The sequence below is a fragment of the Somniosus microcephalus genome, chromosome 7 (genome assembly GCF_052327205.1).
Source record: "Somniosus microcephalus isolate GS21.2 chromosome 7, FLI_Smic_1.0, whole genome shotgun sequence".
Classification (NCBI taxonomy): Eukaryota; Metazoa; Chordata; class Chondrichthyes; order Squaliformes; family Somniosidae; genus Somniosus; species Somniosus microcephalus.
Genome location: NC_140993.1, coordinates 262,897,521 through 262,924,946, shown reverse-complemented (window position 1 = coordinate 262,924,946; position 27,426 = coordinate 262,897,521). Strand labels below are relative to the sequence as shown.

General features: G+C 43.7%; 2 protein-coding genes across 4 annotated transcripts in view; one reads left to right on the top strand and one right to left on the bottom strand.

Annotated features, from left to right (window-relative positions):
• The window catches only part of mtbp (MDM2 binding protein), a 104,232-nt gene extending 98,283 nt beyond the window's left edge, over nt 1-5,949 (top strand). For 2 of the 3 annotated variants that reach the window (XM_085993686.1, XM_085993685.1), the window contains exon 22: nt 1,551-3,580. In XM_085993686.1, the coding sequence (XP_085849812.1) occupies nt 1,551-1,589 (39 nt within the window). In that variant the 3' untranslated portion in view covers nt 1,590-3,580. Of the gene's footprint in view, nt 1-1,550; nt 3,581-5,835 lie in introns of those variants that run through there. The other variant, XM_085993687.1, reaches the window with a different exon arrangement.
• The window catches only part of sntb1 (syntrophin, basic 1), a 152,647-nt gene continuing 128,782 nt past the window's right edge, over nt 3,562-27,426 (bottom strand). The window contains exons 7-8 of the mRNA XM_085993688.1: nt 16,172-16,362; nt 3,562-13,856 (exon numbers count right to left, since the gene is read on the bottom strand). Coding sequence (XP_085849814.1) covers nt 13,764-13,856; nt 16,172-16,362 — 284 coding nt within the window. The 3' untranslated portion in view covers nt 3,562-13,763. The remainder of the gene's footprint in view (nt 13,857-16,171; nt 16,363-27,426) is intronic.

Genomic DNA, 27,426 nt, shown 5'->3' with positions numbered 1-27,426 from the left:
CTCTAAGCCAGCTTGTCTAGCTCCACTGGGACATCCCAAAATAACCCCTGGATTGCCACTGTTCCAATTAATAAAATTCTAATTACTTTTGAAAACATTAATTTAACACAACATAAAAGTTGATTTTAGAAAATAAGATTTTATGGTCACTGTGGAACAATAGTTCAGCAAGACTTTTTTCTAGTTCATGAATTGAATCTGAATTAACACAGCCTTTGCTCCAATCACTCCTGAAAAATCATACAAGCATTTCCTATAAACGGTTGGTTGCTGTTCACAGAAGGCAGCTGTGTCCCAATATCAGAAAGTGAGAAAAAGTGAACTCCTACAATCTTAAGAGCCAAATAACATGCAATATAAGGCATATAATTCAAAGTACTTTTACATTGTCATGTTTCAATTACTGTTTAAATACTTTTTTTATTTAGTTTAATTCTTAGTTCAACATGGAATACATAGATTATTTTTGACAGCTTCCCTTGCCCCTTCCACAAAAACACCTTTGCCTCTGGAGCCCTCAAGGATCCTTGGCCGCCTCCTCATGCATATCTATACGCTTCCCCTTTCTGATATCATTGCCATGGTGTGAGCTATCATATGAATGCTGATGATGTCTAGTTCCACCTCTCCACCACTTCCCTCAACCTCATGACCATTTCTATGCTGTCTGACTGCCTGTCTAATATCTAGTCATGAATGAGTTAAAATTTCCTCTAACTGAAAATCGGGAGGGCTGGAGCTATTACTCCCTTTGCCACTTACTCCATCCCCCTCCCCACCACCTGCTCTGAACCAAACGGTGCAAATCCTTGGTATCCTGTTGAACCAGGAACTGACCTTCAAACCCCACATCATCTGTGTCATAAAGACTGCTTACTAACCCTCTGCAATACCATCTACCTCAGCCCCTACCTTGCCCACACTGCCACTGAAACCCTTACCCACCTCTGCGCTAGATGTTCTCCGACCGTCTTTGTCGGCCTTTTTCCTCCACCCTTCACAAGCTCCAACTGCCTGTATCCTGTCCAGCTTTTGCCTCGCTGGTCTACATTGGCCTTTTTGTTCTCCCGCACCCCCCCGCCCCCCCCCCCCCCCAAAATGGTTTCATGGCCTTGCTCTACCCAATCTCTGCCACCCCCAATCTCTGCAACTCTACCTACCCTTTGGTCCTTCAACTCCAGCCTTTTGTGCATTCCCTCCCCCCATTGCTCCACCATTGGTGGGAGAGCCTTTAGTTGCCACTCCCTAAGCCCCATCCATCTTTCCACTTGTCTCTCTAGCTTTAAAAACCTTCTCAAAATCCGTCTTTTCAACCAACTTTCGGTCCCCTTTCCCAACTCCCTCACCATGGCTCAGCATCCCTTAATTTATTCCTTAAATCCTGTGAAGCGCATTGGGATGTTTTCTGTGTTAAATGTGCTGTATAAAAACCAATTTGTTGTTGCCTTGCGTAAAGCAGTGGACTGCACTGATGGACTGTACAATGGTAGTCAAAATCAGTGGAATCGACAAATTAATTGCATCAAATGTGTCTGCTGTTTCTTGTTCAGGTGATTGACTGGGTGTTGGAAAAAGCCGATAAGAAGTGACATCCAGGGTTCATTCAGGAACTGGAAACTCCACTGAAGACTCTCTCTAAATCTGATGGGATTTCTCTGGACAGTTCTGCACTTGGAATCAGCATGACGTACACAAATATAAAAATACTAGCTGGGGGGAGCCCGGCTTTGCCAGGGCTGTTTTGGGCCGGGCGGTTTAAATCGAGTGCCAGGCTTTGGGGCCCTGTCTGTGTCCCTTTGTGATGCAAAATTGTGTTGCATACCTCCTTAATAACAATTTTGTTCACTAAGTTTATTCTGAAAATGAAGAGGATACTTATTTAGATGCCAATATAATCATGGAGAATAAAACATTTATTTTTGTATTGAACCTATGTGCTTTTTTGTTCTCAAGACCTTTATAATCCAGTTAAAGCTTTGAATCTTACGTTTTTACAGAGTTCAGCATTTAAAAGTTAGAGTATGTATCCTTTTTCCAGATCCATTTTTAGAGATCTGTTCTGTAACAAACAAAACTAAATCCATCCTTCCAGCAATATTGCCTCTTTCTTTTTCTCGTGCACGGTCCCATTCAAATTTTCGCACATGCACGGTTTCATCCATTGAAAAGCCGGTGAGCGGCCTGCGTGGGACCTCCAGACCACTGCGCAGCTTGGCGGGAACGTTACCTTCTAGTTTCTGTAGCTGCGCGCGTGCCTGATTGGCGGCTGCATAAAAATCTATGGTTAATGTTGATTGTATAAAAAATCCATGAAATGCATTTGTTTCACAACCGCAAGCACCCAATTGTCCAACATCAAATTAAATTAAAATATGGCGGCCCTCTCACCTTTTTTAGAGCTAGAATTCACCCTGCATATTAAAGGATGAAAGTATACAACTTATACCAGTGGTATGGTATGTTCTACAATGGAGTAAAGATCCATTTTGATTTTTTTAAACTGATACTAATGTGACCCTCCCTTACCACATATTGTAAAATGTCCTGAGGATATTATCACAGCAGAAGAATCAATGAAGAGACTAATCCCATGTCCCTTATTACAGCTGGAGGGATGGAAAAACCGTCCTTTCTAGCATTGCAAAGTAAAGCCTACAGCTTAATGTAGAAATTTATATTTACAAAATTGCTGTATTGTCCATTAAATTCCACCTTCCTCCACCCCCTTCTAATAACTTTAGCATATTAAAATCCAAATTGTTCAAAGCCTTTTGAAAAGTGATCAAATGATGGAGATTAAACCGGAGTGGACCTGAACTGATGCTTGTTTACATAACACATGATGACACATTTGAAGCAGAATGGGGAAAACCAACCTGAGGAACCACCCAACATCACTCCCCTTTTCAGATAGAAATGTTTGCAAAATTTGCTATGCTGTTTACTTTCTTATCAAACTTCTAAATTCCACAGGCAACTCTCCTCGAACAGTACCTCCCACACAAGGCATATTCTCAAACCTAGGGAAGTCGTATTTGTGATTTTTTTTTAAATTATGCAGTAATAATGTAAAGATAATGGACAGTAAATAAATCTTTAGGAACAGAATGCCATACGATTTTCTCGATCCATCGTGGAGCCGAGTCCAAATCTGCCAAAATATCGTAATCAGTCTGGTCTGCGCCTTCGAGCTTCGTCTAATTGTGCAGATTATTCCTGGCAGTTATCCTGCAGGTGACTTGACGTGCCAAGTGATGTGTACCCCAACTAATTGATTAAAAAAAAAAAAAGTTTCTGGTGTCCCTCTGCTTTTTCCAGGTCATTGATTTGCCCAGCTTTTGATCTGTGGAGGGCAATGAATTGAGAATTAGTAATAACTAGTTCAAAAGAACATCTGATATTTGCAAAGTGATTTATTTTGTTTAATTGGTTGTGCTGTAAAGTTGTGTACGTTTCCTGCAAACTAAGTTTAAAATGTAATTACTTAAAGTGAACTTGTACATAAGTTAGTTTCCTTTGTGGGTTATACTCCTGTAATGCAGCAAATGAACACAATAGAAATAAAGTTTATCATCTTTTATTCAGTATTCATTTATATACAACCAATTATCAAGCGTATTCTTAAAGCCAAGGGGAAAAGTTACATTTGTGATTTTTATTTAATGAAGTAAAAATGTAAAAGAAAATGGACAGGACGGTTTTCTGCTGCACTATAACCCACAGCAGTCCACAAAATCCAAATTCCATTTTATACCTCAACTGCCTCTTGATTGTTTCACTGAGAGCACTGGATACACGCGAATGAGTTTACAAGACTGTATCTTCAGAAAAATCATATGACGTTTCAATTGTTTGCTGAACCCCACCAACTAAATTACAGCTGTGAGCTTACTCCCTATCTATTTTATAGAATTAAAAAGTTTAATTTGTGGGCTTTTATTCACAGTTTGAGACATATAGTTTTGCTGGTGATAGCTTATGGTGAGTATTTGTGAAACTTAGTCTTCACAAAAGAATATTAATGCCTTGTTAAATGGTGTAGCAATCTTATTTATAATCTATTTACTATAGTCCTTTCATCTTTTATCATAGTACTTAATATATAAATGACAGCTGAAGGCACATTAAAGTATCACCTGTGGATTATATGCTTAAACTTTATAAATAAATACAATGAATTAACATGTTAAAATGTATCAGTAAAAACAGCAAATATTTCAACACTGTCATTGACAAGTGGAAGCTCAGACTTGTAACACTGTTGAGAAATTAGTAATGTCTAATTTAGTGGCGTGTTAACTTCAGGAAAAAAGACATTTTAAATTAAATTCTTGGGATCGTCATATTTTAATGCACAGTCAATATGTTACAAAGAAACTGTCCCATATAAATGATCCATAAGATAATTATAAATCTCTCTTTCTTCAGTACTGTTAACTCCATCCTGCAATCTTTGGTATTAACCTCCTTTATTATAAGTCTTGAGTTTAATTCAAAATTTGGATTTTGATTATGTGCTAGACTTCATTCCACCTTAACCTTGTAATAACACAATAGTTTACACTTTAGCATCCCACTAAGCCCAATATAAAAGGAGCTTGTGTATGGATCTAGTGCAGCCAGTGGCAACTTTTCCAGTAAACTTGATGGATTTTCTAAATCTAGCGACTAGGAAAATTGAGAACTACTGCTAGTTTTGTGAATTTGGCACGTTTACCCCGACTGCATGACCTGTGCATTGGGAGCCAACGACCGTAGCTCCCCGCCAAGTGCACTGTAAAAGCACCTTTATGTACAGCCTACTACATTATGAAATGCCACCAGGAAAGTGGGGTGGAAGGGAGAGAGGGAATTTATATGCTAAGCAGGAATTAGAAGGTTGTAAGAGGTAGGTTATAAAGAGCATTTTAAGATGTGGAGAGATGAAGTTTTAGGGAAGGAGTTTTCTTGAGCAGGGCTATGCTGGCTGAAAGCTTTGAAACCCTGGTGGAGGGGAAGGAGAGGGAATGTACAGTAATCCAAATTGAGAAGAGTGGAAAATGCAAGTAGGGATGTCTGTCTGTGGACGAGGGTTTTTGAAGTTGATGCATGAAAGAAGGGGAACTGGTCCAGGAGAGAAGTGCTGGGTGAGGGAGAATTAGCAAGGAATATGATGCCAGTGTTGGAAGTTCTTGACGAGTTACAGATTGTGCATGGAGCAGGCCTGTGAAGAAAGTGTTGGAGAAATCAAGTCTTAGGGGCAACAAAAGTATGCACCCACATATTAGTGTTTTCAAATGAGTTTTTTTGTCCCCTCGCTATTATTGGGAGCATTTCCAGTAACGATAAAGTTTTTAATTTTAAAAAAATAACACCATTGAAATTAGCTGCTCACGTCACTTATCCTCTACTCTGCCCCACTAATGTGCCTTAACCCACCAGCTCATGAAAGAGTCCTAATTGTACCACTGTCGATATTTCCTGCACCAGACATCACTATGGGCTGTGTTAAGTGGGACTAGTAGTTTGGTGCAAGATTAGTAGGCAAGCCCCCCTGATGATCTCGGTTGAGACTGCCTAGTCCCCCTTTCATTTAGAATCCTTACAGATTGTACAGACAGAAGACTTTCATCCCATCATTGTAGGTTGTGCTCAAACAGGCCGAGAGATGAAAGGACACAATATACTGGAGCACCCATGGTTGTAGCTTCAATTAAACTGCATAAAAGGAAATCTTCCCCACAAACTGATCAGAATTAAAGCAAGGACACCGGGTGAATTTATTTTAAGTTTTTTTTTCATTAAACAGAATGTTTTTGTTTCATCTGCCTCTGCTTCTCTCCAACTTTGATTCAGGTTTGTAACTCCACACTTTGAGATATTTCAACATGGCAAAGCTCAGAATCTGAAGAGCTTCCAGAAAAGCTGATAACGGGACATATTGTACAACTGAAAACAGCCCTGAATAAAGGCCAGTGACAAAAAGCCATTGCTTCAAGGCAACCAAGTTAAATCCTTTTCTGTTACATTAGATTTCATGATTTTTATTAGTGTTTTGGGGTCCTAATCCACAATTGTTTGGCTTTTCTGTGAAAATAATTCTGTGGATTTAGGAACAGGAGGCCATTCAGCCCCTCGAGCCTGTTCCACCATTCCATTAGATCATGGCTGATCTGTATCTTAACTCCATCTACAGCTTTGTACAGCTGTAACATAACTTCCACCCCTTTGAATTCCAGCCCTCTTGAGAGCCAACATTCCATTAGCCTTTTTAATTATTTTCTGTACCTGACTTAACGCTGATGGGTTTCCCCGATGATCTTTAACCCCGCTGTTCACTGCAACGGCATCGGCCTTTCCTATAACCCCAACCCAGAACCTAAAACCTAGGCTGTGTGCTTTTTTTTAACCTCAAGAAGGCATTCTATCCAAAAAATGTATTGATAAAATGTTCCATTTTAAAATAAAAACAGGAGCAAGAATAAAATTGGCCTCCACTTGATGCCTTATTTATTTCTCTGAACAGTTATTTTAGCAACCTAATAAATGCTGAAATGATATTACTGTTATAAATAATTTAAATGTACAAAATTATTGAATACCAATTTGTTTGGAAATGATTGGGGTTTAATCTGCTTTCTCTGCTGCCACACAGGTATGTAGACGTCTAGCATAATTAACAACAGTACTGTATAGTATTTTTGGTATTAATGGCAGATCAGTAAAATTGAAACTGAAACCAGTACAATATATACTACAGTGGAATGGTATTAATTACAGAACCCTTGTAACACTGATCAAAATTTGCTCTCTAACTCTCATACTGTTTCCCAGTTTACAATAGCTTTTGGGTGGTATCTGTGCATGACCTGTACATATGGCTACTGCGTAATACATGTAGTGGCAATGATACCACCAGAGTGACTGTAACTATTCATGCTACTAATGGCTTCACCATGATTGTACCAACACTCATAGAAGATAGGAGTAGGCCATTCGGCCCTTCAAGCCTGCTCCGCCATTCAATGAGATCATGGCTGATCATCCAAATTCAGTACCCTGTCCCTGCCTTCTCCCCATATCCCTTGATCCCTTTAGCCTCAAGAAATATATCCAACTCTTTATTGAATATATTTAATGAGCTGGCCTGCACCCCTCCTCTGTGGCAGAGAATTCCACAGGTTCACTACTCCTCTGGGTGAAGAAATTCCTCCTCATTTCAGTCCTAAATGGTTTACCCCTTATCCTTAGACTATGACCCCTGGTTCTGGACTCCCCGGCCATCAGAAACATCCTTCCTGCATCTAGTCTGTCCAGACCTGACAGAATTTTGTAGGTTTCGATGAGATCCCCTCTCAATCTTCTAAACTCCAGTGAGTATAAGCCCAATCGACACAATCTCTCCTCATACGTCATTCCTGCCATCCCAGGTATCAGCCTGGTGAATCTTCGCTGTACTCCCTCCATGGCAAGAACGTCCTTCCTCAGGTAAGGTGACCAAAACTGCACACAATACTCAAGATGTGGTCTCACCAAGGCCCTGTACAACTGCAGCAAGACATCCTTGTTCCTGTACTCGAACCCTCTTGCTACGAAGGCCAACATACTACGAAGGCCAACATACCATTTGCCGCCTTAACTGCCTGCTGCACCTGCATGCTTGCCTTCAGCGACTGGTGCACAAGGACACCCAGGTCTCTTTGCACTTCCCCTTCTCCCAATCTATTGCCATTCAAATAATCTGCCTTCCTGTTTTTGCCACCAAAGTGGATAACCTCACATTTATCCACATTATAGTGCATTTGCCATGTTTCTGCCCAATCACCCAACCTGTCCAAATCGTACTGGAGTTTCACGACATCCTCCTCACAGCTTACCCTCCCACCCAGCTTTGTGTCATCTGCTTCCAGAGGTTGATTCCAGAACACAGAGGTTATAACTATCAGGAAAGATGGAACCGGGTGGGGCTCTTTTCTCTAGAAAAGAGAAGGCTGAGGGGTGAGTCTTTAAGATTAAGAAAGGGTTTGATAGGATAGGCGTAGAGAGTATGTTTCCACATACACTGTACTGGGGGAGTACAAAACCAGTGGCCATGAATAAGATAGTCACTAATAAATCCAATAAGGAATTCTTTACCCAGACAGTGCAGAAAATGTGGAACTCACTTCCACAAGGAGTGGTTGAGGCGACTAGCACAGATGCAGTTAAGGGGAAGCAGGATAAGTGCACGAGGGAGAAAGGAATGGAAGATTATGCTGATAGGGTGAGATGAAGTAGGGTGGGAGGAGACTTGTGTGGAGCATAAATACTGGCATAGACCAGTTGGGCCGAATATGTTGTGCATTCTATGTAATTCCATGGACATCATGTACAAATTTCACCTCGCTGTCTAGGCACATGAACATGAGATGCACGATTTGATTGATGGTCTTGTCATTGTGGCTCACCCAAGCTGATGCAGACCCACTATGATGCGTGCTGCTTCTAGTGGATGAAATAATTCAGTGCAACTTTAAGTTGTATAGTGTTGTGGGGCAGTTTTTTTTTTACAGTCCCAAGAATTTGAATATGGGAATCGCCACGTGAGCTGAAACACTGATACCTGCTCAAAACGAGCTGTTGACAACTGTGCTGCACACTCAACTGACTCATTCATTTTCTCTGGGTGGCATCGCAATTATTTTCTCTGACATCACCATCTCATCCGTTACTTGAGTGCTTTATGTACGCTTTTCTCTTCTGATATATTCTGTTTGCCTTATTCCTGTTCTCCACTAGCCCTCACTTCCCTGCCCCGTCTTGTATTCTGTCTCCTACAATATTGCCAGTGCTGTCTAGCAAGTATCGGAAAACTGATTGCTCTTCACAATCTTTGCAATGGAACAAAGATGACAATCATTTCTTTTTGTCGTTGTAGAACCAGCATTTCTTTCTTTGATGGCCTTTTTATCAATGCATCACTGCAAACTTTCACCCCAAGAGGTTGCCAATAAGTAACAGACTAGCGTTTCAGGAAAGAGTAGCCTCTGTTATGCTGGCAAAGGCAATTTTTTTTTTTCCAATTTTGACCTAATGGCAATTACGGATTCAGGAAGAATGCTAATTTTACTGGGTTACAATGGCATTCAATGGAATGTCCTTTCCCTTCAAACAAATGATTGCCTCCCTACTCCAATCTCAAATGCATTCTTCCAAGTTTTGTTAAACCACAAAGTGCTACTAACCTTGAACAAGTTGCATTGACTGTAAAACTTGCAGTCTCACTTTGAATCATCAGATTAAAAGCTAAACGAAAATCCTGTTTCTGTGCTTGCCTCGGTATTTAAAAAAAAATATTGCTTTTAAAATAAATGAGCAATATATACTTTTCTCTTAAAGTTACCTTGTCAGCAATGTTGATCTTTACCAGCTATCCATACACACTGGGGCGTAAGTGTTTTGAGCACTGCAGCCTAATATTTATACCTCCAGATTCATTGGTGCAGATAACTGGAAATAGTTGCTGTGGGTGTTTTATTGTAAGTTTTAAAAAAAAATATAGAACCTGCAGCATAGCTGTAAACTAATAAACCTGACCCAAGCTTGCAAGAGCCTTGTTAAAAGTTGAGAGAATGTTATGGAAATAATTCGAGGTACAGAGTTATGTGAATGGTCAAAATTAAAAGGCATGTTTATTGTGTGTATGTTTAAATGTAGCACTAGTGCATTAATTTTTAGTGTTCTATAGTTGTTGCAAAATAAATTTAGTGCTGTTTCAGTGGTCTCTTGTACTAGTTTTCGATGCACTACAGATGAACACATGGCTCCAAGAGCTTGACTTAGTAATTGCATATGGTCAAAGTTCCTACTAAGCTAATTTGTTTAATAAAGTTACTTGTAAATTGTTGAAATCTAACCGAATCTAATCCTGAATTTTTAAAGATCACAAGTCCTTGTCAAGCAGTACATAAATTGGATGCAGATTTAGTTTCCAGCTCTCTGAATACTTGATAACAAAAAAGTTTTACTGGATTTTCAAGACAGTAAGTTAACAATTTTAAAGTACAGACTTATACAGCTCTGTGGTCCAATGTACTGAGCGTTCACAACACATTTGAGCATTGAATTACTGAAACCTGTTGTTTCAGTGGCCATTTTTAAAATATGACTTAGTTCGGATTGAAAAGGGTTCTACAATAAACAGCCTTTCTTCGTGACATTTAATTCCTCTTGTATATGTGTCTTGTTGCACTGTTTAGAATGAGGGTTACAGTTTAAAATGTCTGCAATGCTTAAAGCTGCTTTTTACCACTAGTTGCATGGGTGAAAGTAAGGAGGCGGAATGGCCTTGCTCTTCTGTGCTTATCTTGTGATCTTGAGATATTAGGGAAATTGAGTATCATCGTGAATGTAGTGTAGGCATAGTATAAGGTGTTGAGGGACCTCTCCTGGTCCCTCAACACCTCCTCTCTGGTGAAGAAGGCCCAGCAGCGCCTATATTTCCTAAGGAGGCTGAAGGGATGTAACCTGTCACCCCTGATCCTCTCTAACTTTTACCGCTGCACAATAGAGAGCATCCTGACAAACTGTATCACAGTATGGTATGGCAGCTGTAGCTACTATGACTGGAAAGCCCTGCAGCGGGTAGTCAAAACTGCCCAACGCATTACCGGCACCCGGCTACCGACCATAGAGCACATATACCAGAAACGCTGTTTCTGGAGGTCACGGTCCATCATCAAAGACCCTACCCACCCCAGCCACAGTCTGTTCGCCCTCCTGCCATCTGGGAGATGCTACAGATGCATTCGCACCCGTACGACCAGATTTAGGAACAGCTTCTTTCCCAGGGCTGTCATCCTACTGAACTCCACAAATAAACTCTAAAGCCTGCACATCTGCCAATGCACTTTATTATGGTTATATTTATGTTAATATACTACAAGCTGAATGTATGTTGAATGTTTAAATGTCTTAATCCAAATGTACACTCTCGGGAGCCACAAGCCTACATTTTGTTGTACTGCACTTGTGCACTAACAATGACAATAAAAGTTGATTTGATTTTGATTTGATAAATGCATTGCTAAATTGTGGTGCAAGAGTATAGCGCTGCTACAGTGGCAATACATTTTTGAACCAACATTAAGATGGCTCAATAACAACATACAGAACTTTAGATCACCTAGCTTTAATATCTTGTCTGAATTTCAAGCAGTAATATACTGTATACAGTAAATGGGCAGTTATAATTATTTGAAACATTAAATTATATTTAATACATTGACCATATTATATTCTTTTTATTAAACATTTTCCAATCTTGTCCTGTAAACACACCTGAAATATGGTTTAGCTGGTACTTTTTGTTCTGTAGTTCTTACATTTTGGAGCAAGTTAGATCCAAGTCGAGCTGCAAACCATTGTGATGCTATTATTCAGCACAAACCTCCGCTATGTTTTTCTTCTTTCCCACCCACCTGTCCTCCTCCCTTATAATCTATAATGTTGGTAGAAGGTTTAACCTGGAACGGTTATTTTGCAAGGACACAAGCCTGTGTGCAACACACAAAGTTTCACATTTTTGTCAAGAGGTGACTGGCCTCTGTTAAAATGTTAAAAGTTCATTCTACCTATGACAGCTGAAACTAACCCTAGTCTAAACAATTTTAGCCAAGACAATTCATACACCTGAATAACTCCCAACTGTAAGTCCATGTACTATCAAATGCACGTGCTGTCAAGTTCAGGCCTACATTTAGAACTTAGGATTGTTCGGAAGCCATTTGACTCTCTAATTTAGTCTACTGAACATTTTAGGAGGGGGGGGGGGGCGGTAAAAATCCTCTTACAATAACACTAAATGATTAGTTGATCTGTTAAAGCCAGTGATGGCCCCACTTGTTTAAAATTTTAGCTTTTTTAGGTGCAATAAAATCAGATCAGTTATTCATTTTTAAATATAAAAGCTTAAAAGAAGTAAAGGTAGCATTACTGATGACATGGCCTCCCAAAAAGCTACAACTCTGCTAACTACACAGTGACGACTCCACCGCGCTCCCAGGATCTTCCATTACTCCTCTGAGGGAGAAGTAGCCAAACGCTGGGTCCTTAAAGCATCAGGAATTGGCTCATTAGACAAAAAAAAATGCTTTGTATAAACATTGCTAAGTAAATAGATGACAGGATTTTTCTAAAACCGTATGATTTGTTTGGGAGCTACAGAGCCTCCTCACAAATAAAACTACATCAAGTGAGAAAAGAGAGAAGTATATGCATCACCCACTGTAAACAGGGTATATATGATATTTTAAAAAATGGAGAGGCAAAAAGTTCCACCTGCCCACCATCCTTTGCCCAGTTGTGAGGCTCTTATTTCCTTCCCTCCTGCACAAACACACTTGTCCATTTCCTCTCTCAAACATAGCACCTGAATGTGCCAAACCATCAGAACCTATCCTTTACAACTGGGGGGGGAAAAACGCAAACATCAGACTGCTTGTGAAACGACAAGGGTGCAGAAACCTGCCATTTTAAATGGATGCCTATCTAAATGCGCAGTCGATTTTTAACTCTTCCTGGCTGGGTGGCAGCAGATCGGCTGAATTCAATTGGGGAAAAAAATTGAACGGGAGGTGTAAAATGGGCGAGCGATCGGTTTCCCACCCAGCGGGAACAGTTAGAATTGACACACATCACCCGCGCCCCCCCCCAACCACAAGTGTTCTTTGCAGGGCGCTACAGCTTTTAAGTTAAACTAGTTTGTTCATTAACTAGCCCGTTTGTTTGAAGGAACTCCACAAACATGACAGATTGGAGCATCACCTGACCGAGGACTTATGATAATGTTTCAAATTATTAAAAGGACTTGCATTGGTATAGCGCCTTTCATGACCTCAGGATGTCCCAAAGCGCTTTACCGCCATTGAAGTACTTTTTGGAGTGCAGTCACTGCTGTAATGTAGGAAAGGCAGCAGCCAATCTGCACACAGCAAGCTCCCACAAACTGCAATGTGATAATGATCAGATCATCTGTTTTTTTTTGTGATGTTGGTTGAGGGACAAATATTGGCCTGTTATTAGTGAAAAGTTTGAAGAGTTCTAAATAAATTAGTCATGTGTGAAACGAGCACATTACCACAAGCCAAGATTCAGCTAATACAAGACTGTTAGAAATTTGCAATTGGGCAGAAGCAGTGGAGTTGCAGCATTATTCACTCCACTATTCCCCTTTTGATCAACTTTAAAATGAAGAAAGGAAGCTTCAATTTTTTTTTTACATAGATATAATGTGATTTAAACTGAACTCTCATTGTACATATTTATAAAAACTAATTGACAACAGCCTTGCTAGAGGTCTGGTAAAATTATAAGGAAAATTCACTGACAGAAATGATAGGGGTTTTCTTCATATGACACAGCGGGGCAAATAGGAATTAGGCATAACATTAGACAAACAGTATTGCTGTGATTTTTCTTTTTAATTTTTGAATCTGATGGAGAAGATATTATGATTTTCTGTACCGACGATGACAAAGTTATTAGACTTCTCACAACAGTCGTAGAAAAGAAAGCAAAGTTTCTTGTTATAAAAGCAGCGAGGTGCCTTTAAAATTCATTTCAGGTTGTTACAAAATTTTTTCTCTCTTCTATTAAATAAACTATTTGTCTGATTCTATTGAAGATTAAATATCCCCCTCCATACAGTGACACTCCCACCGCCCTCCCCTGGCTGATTGTGCACCAGTTCTGTACGATGACCCCCTTTCCGAGAGGCGTTCCTTCATTGTGCAAGTGTTCCCATCTCAGGCGAGCAGGCCAAGTCGTGCAACCTTTGCTGAAAGGAAGGAATGGATGATGAAAACAATTGGCTTCGGACACGAGTGGAGATCCAGTTGCTAGACAGGGAGAACGAGAAAAGAATAGATGTGAGTTTTAAAAGAGAACTTTCGATCTTCAGTACAGGTAGATATAAAAAGATTTTTTTTGACATCAAAGGGAAAAATTACTCTTTTTTAAATGAAACCTTTTAAACTGTTTGTATCAATAGTCACTTTTTTCCATAAGACCTGTGCGAGCCCACTGGAAGCACAGCTCTCCACCATCACATTTCAATCAGGTGTTGATAGTAAACTGTGCCCCTGATCAAATGTTCCCGCTAAGCGGCGCGGCCGCGCAGTAATGGGAAAGGTCCCACGCAGGCTGCGCACTGGCTTCTCCATTGTAAATACCGCGCCTACGCAGAACTTTAAACGGACTGCCCATGAAAAGAAACAGGCTGCAGAACAAAGCGCAGCTCACAGGGAGCATTGCCCCTGACCAAAGCAGTATTGGTGCAGAAGACCCCCCAACCCGGCAAAAATCAGCTGAGTTGTTGGATCTTTGGAAAATCTCTTGTGCCGACCTGGAATACACCCTTTTAATACAATGAGAGCTGCTAACTCCATATTCATACTGTTGGTATCTGTGGCGGAATACCTCAACATGAGTTGGTGCTGTTATCAGCATTGCATTTATATAGCTCCTTTAATGTAGTAAAACGTCCCAAGGCGCTTCGCTGGAGTGTTATCAGGCAAAATTTGACATTGAGCCGCATAAGGAGATAATTAGGACAGGTGAACAAAAGCTTGGTCAATGAGGTAGGTTTTAAGCAGCTTCATTGAGGATCAGCCGTGAATGGCAGAGCAGGCTCGAAGGGCCGAATGGCCTACTCCTGCTCCTATGTTTCTATAAAGGAGGAGTGAGAGATAGACAGGTGGAAACGTTTAGGGAGGGAATTCCAGAGCTTGGAGCCTAGGCAGTTGACAGCACAGCTGCCAATGGTGGGGCAAAGGAAATCGGGGATGCACAAGAGGCCAGAATTGGAGGAGCGCAGAGATCTTGGAAGGTTGTGGGGCTGGAGGAGATTACAGAGATAGGAAGGGGCGAGGCCATGGAGGGATTTGAAAACAAGGATGAGAATTTTAAATGTGAGGCGTTGCCGGACCGGGAGCCAATATAGGTCAGCGAGCACAGGGGTGATGAACGGGACTTGGTGCGAGTTAGGATGCGGGCAGCAGAGTTTTGGATGAACTGAAGTTTATGGAGGGTGGAAGATAGGAGGCCAGCCAGGAGTGCATTGGAAAAGAAGAGGAGAAAATGAAGGAATAAATAAATAAAAAGACGGACGGCATAGTCATAATAAAAGCTGACCTCATTCTGGGAACAGTGTATATCAGAAGTTTGTATCAATGCAGTATGCTTTGAATTTATTCTGACTCTAAAGCACTACACCATTACCTCCCCATGGCTCCACTTACACAATAGCCATGGGGCAGACCATAGCTGGAACTTAAGTGAGAGCGGTGCTGTAGATTAATCTCTAGACCAACACGTTTATTAGGCTGCAAATATCAATATGGAGCTCCTGGTTGTAGTTATCATTGAATAGTACAGCACAGAAGGAAGCCATTCAGCCCATCAAGTCTGTGCCGGCTCTTTTGAAGAGCAACCCAGTTAGTCTCACTCCCCCGCTCTTTGCCCATATCCCTGCAATTTTTTTTCTCCAAGTATTTATCCAATTCCCTTTGGAAGGCTACTATTGAATCTGTTTCCACCGCCCTATCAGGCAGCGCATTCCAAATCCTAAGTCTCCTGTTTGGAGACTGTCGCCCTTATCCTCCTCCTCCTCCTCTCTGATATTAAATTTGCTAAGTTCCCAATAATCTAGATCAATTTTCAAAAAAAAATAGCAGCATGCAGTCACACCACGTCGTGAACTCCCATTTCATTTGGAAATCAAAGTTGGTTATCCATCCATCACATCTCTACCTGGAGTGTTTCAGTCCAATGCCTGCTCAGGCTCTTGTTGTGCAAGTGGTGTGAAGTGTGTCGGTCATGTCACGCTGGTTTCATTTGTGGTGGCTTATTTTTCGTGCAGGAGTAGGGTGTAATTTGTCAGTTTGAGCTTGAGTTAAAACTAGGTCACTTTGGAATAGAAGTCAATTAGGAAAACACAGGGCTGATGCTGGGAGTTCAGTTGAAATCCATGGGTATTTATGTCCTCTATATTGACGCACCTTAGGATATGGCCTAGAGTTTTTGGTAACTGCACACTGATGTAACGTTAGCTGTAGTGTGTGCAGTGTGAGAAAGTCTGGATGGAGGTTGGCACTCATTGCTTCAATCTTACTGTATTCTTAAATATCAATTGAGGAAAAAAAAGGATACTTACAATTTCCCCGTCCCTTCTGCCAAAGTCTAGATAGAGCATTCTCACCCCGTCATCTGAGGAGTTTTTTAATTTCTCGAAGGGATATTGCCAAATCAGCCTTGGCAAGCTTCCTTCTTGTGCTTCTTTCAAGATAGAAAAGCCATGTTCGTAATGAATGGTCAGAAGGCACTCCTGGGTCCTGTATGTACACGCTGTGAGCAACAAAAAGAACACGGCTTTTAGGTCATCGTATCCAAGAAAGATCCTGCCTGAACCAGGCTGACGGTTTTGAGATACTGAGTGAAAATGAGCTGAAATGTATATACTGCGGATTCATGGTTATAAAATCTTAAATGACAAATGTTCCATCCAACATGCTCCTCTCTGCCTTTTCATAGAGTCTCACTGCACTATCTCCCACTCTTATGAACATACGAACAATGACGGACAGGTAAAGACCCTCTGGTCCATCCAGCCTGTACCACACAATTGCGATGCCTTGTGTATCACAACATATACACTGTCAACCCCACCCGAAACCATGTGATCTCCTGGGAGAGGCCACCTTAATTCATTCTTTCCCTCACCCTTACAAGAGTGTTTCCCACTATATGGAGAAAAATTGTTCTGGCTTGCTTTGTGTAACAACATCAGAAATGCTACATAAAGAACATGTGGTTACATATAGCAACCAGCTAAATTCTTCCCCAATCTTAGAGTGTTTAGAATTCAGTTTAATTTTGGATTCATCTTTAAAAATGCAGGATTCATGGGTTTGTGATGGTACACACAATCTTGATGGCTGGTTTCCCATGTTTCTTTGCAACATGAGACATAACTGCATTGTACCATCAGGTGGAATGAATCTATACCATCACCAACGATAACTCAGAGTGTCTCTAACTTAGAAAAATGACCAATCCAAAGAGAGGTGTCCAAAGGCTTGGCCAGGAATAGATTTTAAAGGAGGGAGTTGAAGACATGGGGCCCGATTTTGTGGATTGTGTGGGAAATGGTCGGATTCCCCGAATGTGGGGTTCTGACCCACAAAAAAATGGGTCAGCCAGCTGCACGCAATTTTCCCTCAAGTGGCCAATTAATTTCCAGCGTGTAGGCAGCCTTGCTAATTGTCCATTTCTAGTCAGAAAGCCCCACAGTATGATGTCATCATTCGTGATGCTTTCAAGGTCCACAGCAAGCATTGCTTCCTCTGTTGGCTTCCAAACGAACCATACAGGATGGCAGAGGAGCCTGCAGCAGCTGTGGCCAGTGTCAGACCCCGAGCTGCCTCCAAATTCGACGAAGCTTCACTGCAGGCATTATTGGATGGGGTTAGGGCCCACAGGGAGGTCCTCTTTCCTAGGTCAGGCAGGAAGAGGCCTCCCACTGAGACCAAGGCTGCATGGATGCAGGTGTCAGCAGATGTCAACTCGAATGTGCATGTAACCTTGGCATCACATCTCTAACTCCTTCCTCTACTCCCCCACAGGACCATCCAGAGCCCCCGTCCCCACTCTGGAGGAGGAAGAGGCCGTACAGCCAGACTCCTCAGAGGAAGCTCCAACCTCTGAGGGCGCAGCGTCAGCAGAAGTAAACGCACCCAGCACCAGCGCAGACACTCACACCTCGGGGGGACCTTCGGGACATATAGTGTTGTCACCTGGTGTTTCACAGCTCACAAGTGAGCCTCAGCAGATTCTGGAGACAGGGACAGCAGTGGAGAGTCCTCATCGGAGGGCGCAGGACTCTGCCAGCTCAGCTCAGCTGCGCTGCATGTCGACCCTCTGCCTCTGAGTCCATCCGCAAGAGAAGAGGTGATGGCTCTCCATGCACAGATGCAGGAGTCTCCGGCAGGTTTTGTCTCCAGGGTCGCTGCGAGTGTGGAGCGAATGGAGGAGTCCATAGCGACCATGAGCAGAGCCTTTGTGGAGTCATTGGCGCATGAATGCATCACCATGGAAATGTTGGCAACCTCCATGGAGGAGATAACTCGCCAGGGTACGGAAAACATGGTGAGTGCTCATAAGAGAATGACATCTCTTGAGGAGCGTTGGCCATCTATTGAACAGAGAAACCAGACCTTCATGGAAGTCCTTCTGAGTAGGACTGCCACTGCAGAAACGGGTCCCCATGGCCCCCTAAAGTGCAGCAAGGTGCTCTCAAGCCACTTCCAAGCGCTGGCCCCTTCTGGCCTGTGCAGCTTCAGGTGAGTGAGCAGCAGCCTGGTGCTCCTGCTGCTGTTCCTGGTTCTGCTGCTGCCGCCTCTGCTGCTGGAGATCCTCTAATGGCAAGAAGGGAAGGAAAAAAAGGCGTCCCATGCTTCTCGTAGATGCCTCCGCTGAGGAAGCGCTGAGTGAGCGTGGCGAGAGGGGCTTCCCAGGAGATAGCATTGGAGAAGTGTGTGAGGCTCCAACCTTCCACAGCTGTGCCTAAGCCTTGAAGTAGCCCCAAGCCTGCAACAACAAGGTCCTTCACCATACAAATGCTCTCCGATTAAATCGCAGCTTTCCCGAATGACCTGCAGCTGATAGCAAGCCAGCCGGCAAGCTTCATGCCAGCTTTCATCAGCGGGGTTCCCCGTAGGCGTGTTTAGCGTGGGGAACCCTTGAAAATAGCAAGGGCCCCTTAAAATGGTATTAAACATGCCAATAATTGGTGATTAGGGTCCCGACGGCCAGTCCCACCAGCGGCGGGCGGGACTGATTCGGGTCGCGGAGAAACGGTGGTCCGAAAGTCGGACGGGGCGGGGAATCAGGCGGGGGGGTCGCGACCCCCTATTTCAGCGAATTTTGGCTCCCGCCCACCTGAAAACCCACCTGATGGCTGGCAGAAAATCGGGGCCATGGATTAACTTAGGGAGGGAATTCTAGAGCGCTGGGGTCTCGGTGGCTGAAGGCACAGCCACCAGAGACGGGCCAAAGGGAGGGAGGCATGCACAGGAGGCCAGAGTCGGAGCAACAAAGAGTTCGGAGTCTGGGGGTGGGGGGAGCTTGTAGGGCTGAAGCAGGTTCCAGAGAGTGAGGCCATGAAGAGATTTAAACAAAAAGCTTTGGGGGAGAAATTGGGTGAGTAGCGCCACCTGTTAGCGCCTAAAGAGGCAGCCAGTGGCTATAGCGCCACTGGCTGCGCCTCCCGCGATATTCAGCAGGGGCGCTAATGGTGGCGTTAGCCTGTTGCGCTGCGCCGCCACCGATGACGTTATCGGTGTGCGCAGCGCCCCATTCGCGATATTTGGTAGCGAACGGCGCTGTTGCGCCGTTCGCTACCCACGCCCGGTTCACGGGGCCTTACTGCGCCGGCAGAGGCACAAGTTAAGGTGGAGGTGCGGGGCGGCCGGTTTTTTCGGCGGCCGCCTGCCAGCACCTCCGTCCCCGGCCTCCAGATCTCCACCCCCCCACCCCACGGCATTGCCGGCTGTTTCCCGAGAGCCCGGCACTTCTCCACGGTGCCGGGCTCTTTTGCCGGCACTCGCGATCGGGGTTCGCGCTGCTGCAGGCCCCTCCCCCTTAACAATGGGAGGAAGGCCTGCAGTACCGCAGCGTGCCGTGCCGCAGCGTGTGGCACGTTGCGCTGCGAAATTCACTTTCAGCGCCCTAAGAGGGACGCGGAGCGCCTCGAGCCGCGCCCCGTCTCCCTCTAGGGGCACTGAGGCTGAATATCTGACGATCGCTACTGCTCCGAACGCTGCGCAAAAATCTGCGCCCAGGCGAACTTGGCGCCAGACCCCAATTTCTAGGCCTTTGAGTTTTAAATTAGAGAGGTTGGGGTAACTGAAGCCAATGTAGATCAGCAAAGACCAGGGATAGGATGAGGGCAGCAGAGCTTTGGATGAGCTGACATTGACTGAAGGTGAAGGATGGGAGAATGGCCAGGAGAGTGTTGGAATAGTCCAGTTGGAAGGTAACAAAGGCATGGATGAGGGTTTCAGCAGCAGGTGAGCTGAAGCAGGATAATTTTTGTATTAGAACATCACTCGCAATGATTTCCAGGGTTTTAAATGCAAAAAGAAGTCCATGTTTAGCTTTTTTTGAAACATTATCAAAGTCAACATTGATATTTAATTGGACATTTTGAAATCTGAATGTTTTTAACTTGCAGAGTGGGGCTTGAACCCACAACTTCTGACTCCGTGGCAAGAGTGCTACCCGCCGAGCCGTGGCTAATCGGTAAGTTATTTTCAAAAATTCTCTCTCATTGCTCTTATTTTTGGAGTCTCCCCGTGTCGCACACAATCCTCGCCTGAGAAGAGGCTGTATCATTGGACAAGATCAACCACGGTGTTCGTCATCCTCGCATTTTCCTTCCCTTCAGGTAGGATATATTGGCCTTGGAGGGGGTGCATCGCAGATCAAACAACAACTTGTATTTATATAGCGCCTTTAACATAGTAAAACATCTCAAGGCGCTTCACAGGAGCGTTATCAAACAAAATTTGACACCGAGCCACATATGGAGATATTAGGACAGGTGACCAAATGCTTGGTCAAAGAGGTAGGTTTGAAGGAGCGTCTTAAAGGAAGAAAGAGAGGTGGAGAGGTTTAGGGAGGGAATTCCAGAGCTCAGGGCCTTGGCAGCTGGGGGCATGGCCGCCAATGATAGAGCGATGGAAATCAGGGATACACGAGGCCAAAATTGGAGGAGCGCAGAGATCTCGGAGGTTTGTAGGGCTGGAGCAGATTACAGATAGGAAGGGGCAAGGCCATGGAGGGATTTGAAAACAAGGATCAGAACTTAAAAATTTTGCCAGAATGATACCGGGGCTAAAAGGGTTAAATTATGAGGACAGGTTGCATAGACTGGGCTTGTATTCCCTCCAGTATCGAAGATTAAAGGGTGATCTAATTGAGGTGTTTAAGATGATCAAAGGAGTTGATAGGGTAGATAGAGTGAAACTATTTCCTCTGGTAGGGGAGTCCAGAACAAGGGGGCATAACCTTAAAATTAGAGTTAGGCATTTCAGGGGTGATGTCAGGGTTGATGTCTGGAAGCACTTCTTCACACAAAGGGTCATGGAAATCTGGAATTCACTCCCCCAAAATGTGGGTGACAGAAGGAACATTACAAGCGTGTGTGCGTGTCAGTCAACCAAGGGCAGGAACACACTTGGGTGTGATGCCACAGCAGTCGAGTTGCCTGCTGAGCCAAGTGCATCCCAACATGGAGTCAACACTTTGAGGAAAGGAGGGGAGAAAATAAATCCAGGAGGGACCTTGACCAATCCCAGTCTTAAAAATGCAGACCATAATAACAGGCCATTCCACCTTCCTCACTCCTGTAGAGTCATTCTGACTCCACAGCAGAAACCCCAAGGAACGCTCCTTTGTACCTCGCTTTGTATAACACTTAACCCAAGAGAGCTAACTGACTACTTCATTAACGAGCAAGGATTGAAGCACTGGTTAATGTAATCTACTAACGGTGGGTTACAAGTGACATTTTGGAGGTTTGTGTTTCCGGCAAGGTGCGAAAGATTGAACTGCTTTATTCCACTAATTCCACTCCTCTATTCAACATGCTGAATGCACATCCCTCTGTAGGAATCTCAGCACATGTCACACAACGCAACCCCAATACACTGGATTACAGATTGCCAAAAGCACCAGGTGACAGGTAATATTTTTTAAAAAACGAATGTTTCACTTGAGCCACCTTCTGACACCGCTACTGTATTCACATCGCACTTAATAGTTCACACTGTAATATCATAGATCAGCAATTCCATTCCATCTTATTGAACAGCACGTTGAGGCAAATCAAATGCCAACCATTTGACCCAATCATCTTGATAAATAAAATTTGACCATATCTATGAATATTAACAGTGCATGCATCCCATTTTCCACCTCATGTAGTTATTCTAATTTTATTCCATGTCCTTCATTCTTTTTACAAAAAAAATTCTGTTTGGTTGGCATTAAAGTGACATCATCCCTAGCATTGGTCTAAGCTCTGCATTCAAGCTATCACTAATATCACTCGACAGTCCTCATGGAGAGTTCTAGGAGGCTTTGTCTAATGTTGCAGAAATTCTCCAGCTGCTGCTCTCGGACTGGGTGTCTGTAGGGTGTAATGATGCAGCTCGACGATCGAATTATACTGCCTATTGCACCTCAAACCAAGCTTGTCGATCAAGCAGCTGTGTGTGTGTGTGATTGTGCGCACCTGCACAGTTCCATGCCTTGGGCGGTTAATTATTAATGTTAGGAGAGCTCAATGGGGATTGCCTCTACTCTCAACATTACGAAAGGTCAAAAATTAAGTTTAGAAAGTTGTCGAGGTTCAATGGGTATGTTTTACATAGAATTACACAGAATCTACAGCACAGTAACAGGCCATTCGGCTCAATTGGTCTATGCCGGTGTTTATGCTCCACACGAGCCTCCTCCCACCCTGCTTCATCTCACCCTATCAGCATATCCTTCTATTCCTTTCTCCCTCATGTACTTCGCTAACTTCCCTTTAAATGCATCTATACTATTCGCCTCAACTACTCCTTGTGGTAGCGAATTTCACATTCTCGCCACTCTCCGGGTAAAAAGTTTCTGCTGAATCCCTTATTGGATTTATTGGTGACTGTCTTATATTTTTGACCCCTAGTTTTGGACTCCCCTCACAAGTGGAAACATCTCCTCTACGTCTACCCTATCAAATGCTTTCATAATTTTAAAAAGACCTCTATCAGGTCAGCCCTCAGCCTTCGCTTTTCTCGAGGAAAAGAGCCCCGGACCTGTTCAGTCTTTCCTGATAGTGATCACCTCTCAGTTCTGGTATCATCCTTGTAAATCTTTCTTTGCACCTTCTCCAGTGCCTCTATATCCTTTCAGTAATGTGCAGCCTTCCATTGGGCTCAAAGCAATACAGTACGTGGGGCAAGGTCCATGCAGCGCGAGACTGGCTGCTGGGTGGGAGGGTATGCTGTGAGGAGGATGTCGTGAAACTCCAGTACTATTTGGACAGGTTGGGTGATTGGGCAGAAACATGGCAAATGCATTATAATGTGGATAAATGTGAGGTTATCCACTTTGGTGGCAAAAACAGGAAGGCACATTATTATTTGAATGGCAATAGATTGGGAGAAGGGGAAGTGCAAAGAGACTTGGGTGTTCTTGTGCACCAGTCGCTGAAGGTAAGCATGCAGGTGCAGCAGGCGGTTAAGAAGGCGCATGGTATGTTGGCCTTCGTAGCAAGAGGGTTCGAGTACAGGAACAAGGATGTCTTGCTACAGTTGTACAGGGCCTTGGTGAGACCGCACCTTGAGTATTGTGTGCAGTTTTGGTCGCCTTACCTGAGGAAGGACGTTCTTGCCATGGAAGGAGTGCAGCGAAGATTCACCAGGCTGATACCTGGGATGGCAGGAATGACGTATGAGGAGAGATTATGTCGATTGGGCTTATACTCACTGGAGTTTAGAAGATTGAGAGGGGATCTCATCGAAATCTATAAAATTCTGTCAGGCCTGGACAGACTAGATGCAGAAAGTATGTTTCTGATGGCCGGGGAGTCCAGAACTAGGGGTCATAGTCTAAGGATAAAGGGGTAAGCCATTTAGGACTGAAATGAGGAGGAATTTCTTCACCCAGAGAGTGGTGAACCTGTGGAATTCTCTGCCACAGAGGGCGGTGGAGGCCAGTTCATTAAATATATTCAAGAAAGAGTTGGATATATTTCTTAAGGCTAAAGGGATCAAGGGATATGTGTAGTGTATGTATCCGTCTACCTTTAAGAAAACCATTGTATGTAACCGTTCACCTTTAAGAGAACTATTTTAGGTGTGGCACTACTTTGTTGGCTTCTGTATACTGTAATACCGACGGTGACCACACCGGTATATAAGTGCTGTGTCAGGATTTATTTGGCAGATTCGCCCTGACCTTCGAATAGTAAAGTCCTGTTTTAAGTTACTCTGGTAGTCTGTGTATTAATTAACTAAACAACCCACAGACTTTACAATATGGGGAGAAGGCAGGGACAGGGTACTGAATTTGGATGATCAGCCATGATCTCATTGAATGGCGGAGCAGGCTCGAAGGGCCGAATGGCCTACTCCTGGCTCCTATCTTCTATGTTTCTATGTTTCACGTAATTCTTGCTTTGATGCAACTGGGTGTTGTATTTGTTGGCCTGACTCCCAAGCCACTTTTACATTAGAGAGTGCTTGAATTTGCTTTGCAGTGATCATGTGTTCCAGTATGACTGCAGGCTAATTTAATTGATCTTTAGTTGTTACTGTACATGGTTTATGGCATCTGAATGTTTTCATTTTATTGTTCGATTATGAAGTAGTCAGTTAGTTCCCTTCGGTTAATTATTATACAAATGAGTTATTAGGCATTTAAATGTTTTTTTAAATTTACTCATTCTCAGAATGTGGGCGTCGCTGGCAACGCCGGCATTTACTGCCCATCCCTACAGTCAACCACGTTGGTATGGGACTGCAGTCAATATGGACCCAGACCTGGTAAGGACAGCAGGTTTCCTTCCCTCAGAGACTTGAGCACAAAAATCTAGGATGACCCTTCCAGGGCAGTACTGAGGGAGTGCTGCACTGTCGGAGGTGCCGTCTTTCAGATGAGACGATAAGCCGAGGCCGCCCCGTCTGCGCTCTCAGGTAGACGTAAAAGATTTCAAAGAAGCAGGGGAGTTATCTCCAGTGTCCTGGCCAATATTTATCCCTCAACCAACATCACTAAAAAAAAGATAATCTGGTCATTATCTCATTGCTATTTGTGGGAGCTTGCTGTGCACAAATTGGCTGCCGCGTTTTCCTACATTGTAACAGCGACTACACGTCGTACAGGAAACTTTGTGCTATCCGGCACCCATGGGACCGAGCTGCTGCCGTTGCCTCAAAACTGCCGTACTCTCCAGAGTTAATGTTGAGAGATACGGAGATTCTTATCTCTGTATTTGACAACAAACACTGTTGCTTAGCAACAGCTTCTAAACACTCGGGTGTGGCCCTAAAACTCTGTAGCTGAAGCTGTTGCCATAGCTACAGACCTTGCACAGCTTGACTGTTCAAACAAAGCAAAAAAAACAAACAAAAAGAATAAAAAACGGCTGCTGATTTTTGCCGGTGGCTCCAGATTGCCGGATAGCTCACCTCCGGATAGCACAAAGTTTCCTGTACTTCATTGGCTGTAAGGTACTTTGGGACGTCCTGAGGTCGTGAAAGACATTGTAGAAATACAAGTCTTTCTTTCCTTAAAGGGGCATTAATGAACCAGTTGGGTTTTTAACGACAATCCAACAGCTTCATGGTCACTTTTACCGATACCAGCTTTTTATTTCCAGTTTTTTAAAAACTGAATTTAAAAATTCTCAAACTGGGATTTGAACTCATGTTGCCTGGATTAATAATCAAGTAACATAACTACTGTACGATCGGACCCCTAATTGGTTCATGGCAAAAGAATTGTAACTTTTAATCATTATTCCAGCAGGATGCATTTCCCAGTAGTTTAGGAAAGTACTTGGGAGATCTAGTTTTATTCATCAAAGTCATTCCTCTACCACATTAGTAATTAAGAGTTACATTACTTTTTTTTTTGAATGGGTGAATCTTGTAATCATTAATGCAAGAGATGTTTGTGCTGGAGAATAGATATTTTTTCCTACTTTTTGCATCTGGTGTCTGCTTTCCCAGGTAGAGCAGTTGAAACGTCTCTCTGATCTTCCCCAACCAGACGCTTAACCTCTAATCGCAGAGCGTGCTCTACCTCACCGTGTTAAATATTCACAATTCCCACAACAGCCCAGCCTTGTGGGCCCCTCGGAGTCAGACTGTCAGCTTACTGGCTCATTTATGGGCAGTTTGTGTCGTTATGAATTAATTTTGTACCACGCACCTTACCAATAGTGAACGGGGGGAAGCCACGTCTTAACAATTTGGATGGGATTTGAGCACAAGTGAAAGTCCCTGCAAAAAGCCCGTCATTTTGGCCAGTCCACTGAATTGCTACAGACACTGAATTTTCAGCACAGAAACAGGCCATTCGGCCCAACGATGTTTATGCTCCACATAAGCCTCCTCCCACCTTGCTTCACTACTCTGAGTAAAGAACAGTGTCCATTTCCCTATAGGCGCAACACTAAAGGATTAGGGACTCTGACAGATATGCACCAGAAAACTGCCTGGAAATCAGACACTAGGCTGCTAGGAAGTACTGGATCATCAAGGACTCGGATGCACAAATCTCACTCAATTATTAGGTAGTTAGAGGGTCAAATTTATGTGATCCACAACCTGGGCTGGATGTAAAGAGGGCATTTGACACCCTTGATCTTTAGCTTAGTCAATGTCAGTCTCTTCAGAATTGGACAGAGGAAAAAAAGTGAAGCCAATTCGTTAAAAAGGTTAGGGGGAGAAATTCGGTATCGCCCTGTTTGGGGCGCAATTATCGGCCGGGCGCAAAGTTTAGCGCCTGCCGCTAATTATCGTCTCTGACTGCAAACCTGGCTTCTATCGCCCCGGAGGTGATTGGAGCGCTAAATCAGGCACTACACACCTCTCTTAAGGCGCTAACGCCGAGGAGCGAGGCACTACCTCAGAGCACTGGCGAAATTCATGTGATGTCAGTCAGCAATGGAACACAGACACACTGGCGCCGGCCAGTTCTTAAAGGGGAGGGTCGATCTTGCTCTCCATCCACACCCTGCTCATTGCAGCCTTGAATCTTGGCCTGGAGAGACCTGTACATCAATTCTGCTGGAAAGAACAACGGAGAGGCCCAGGGAAAGAGCTCAGAGTGCAGTCCCCTCAGTCTCTTCTAAATCGATGCAATGAAGGTCAAATCAAAATGAACCGGCAAAGTGCTGCTCAGTATCCAAAACTCCTTCACACAGCATTGAATATCTCCAGAAGTGTGTCTCTCTCTCAGAATGTGTGGTGCAAAAATGTCGCCGACAATAAAAGGCAGGAAGCGGCCGCCTTTAAATAGCGCTCCCCCAGTCCCTTCCCGACTGCAAAACATTCCCCTCAACCTGTCGTTGCTAGCGGCAGGCGGAAAGGCAGGGGGCGCCACTCAATATCCAGTCCGGGGTGCTACCGGGGCATTGCACACTCGACTGACGCCACGACCTGCGGGCACAGGAGATCATGGCGGTAGTGTTTAGCACCGCCGCAAAATGTCTGGTCAATTTTGCGAGCGGCGCAAACGCTAGTTGCTAGTGCCCTCTTAGGCGCTAATTAACTGAATTTTCCCCCTTAATTCCTCCGTACCATCACTGACTTCCTCTGTGTAACAAAATTATAAGTTTTTTTTAATAAATGTGTT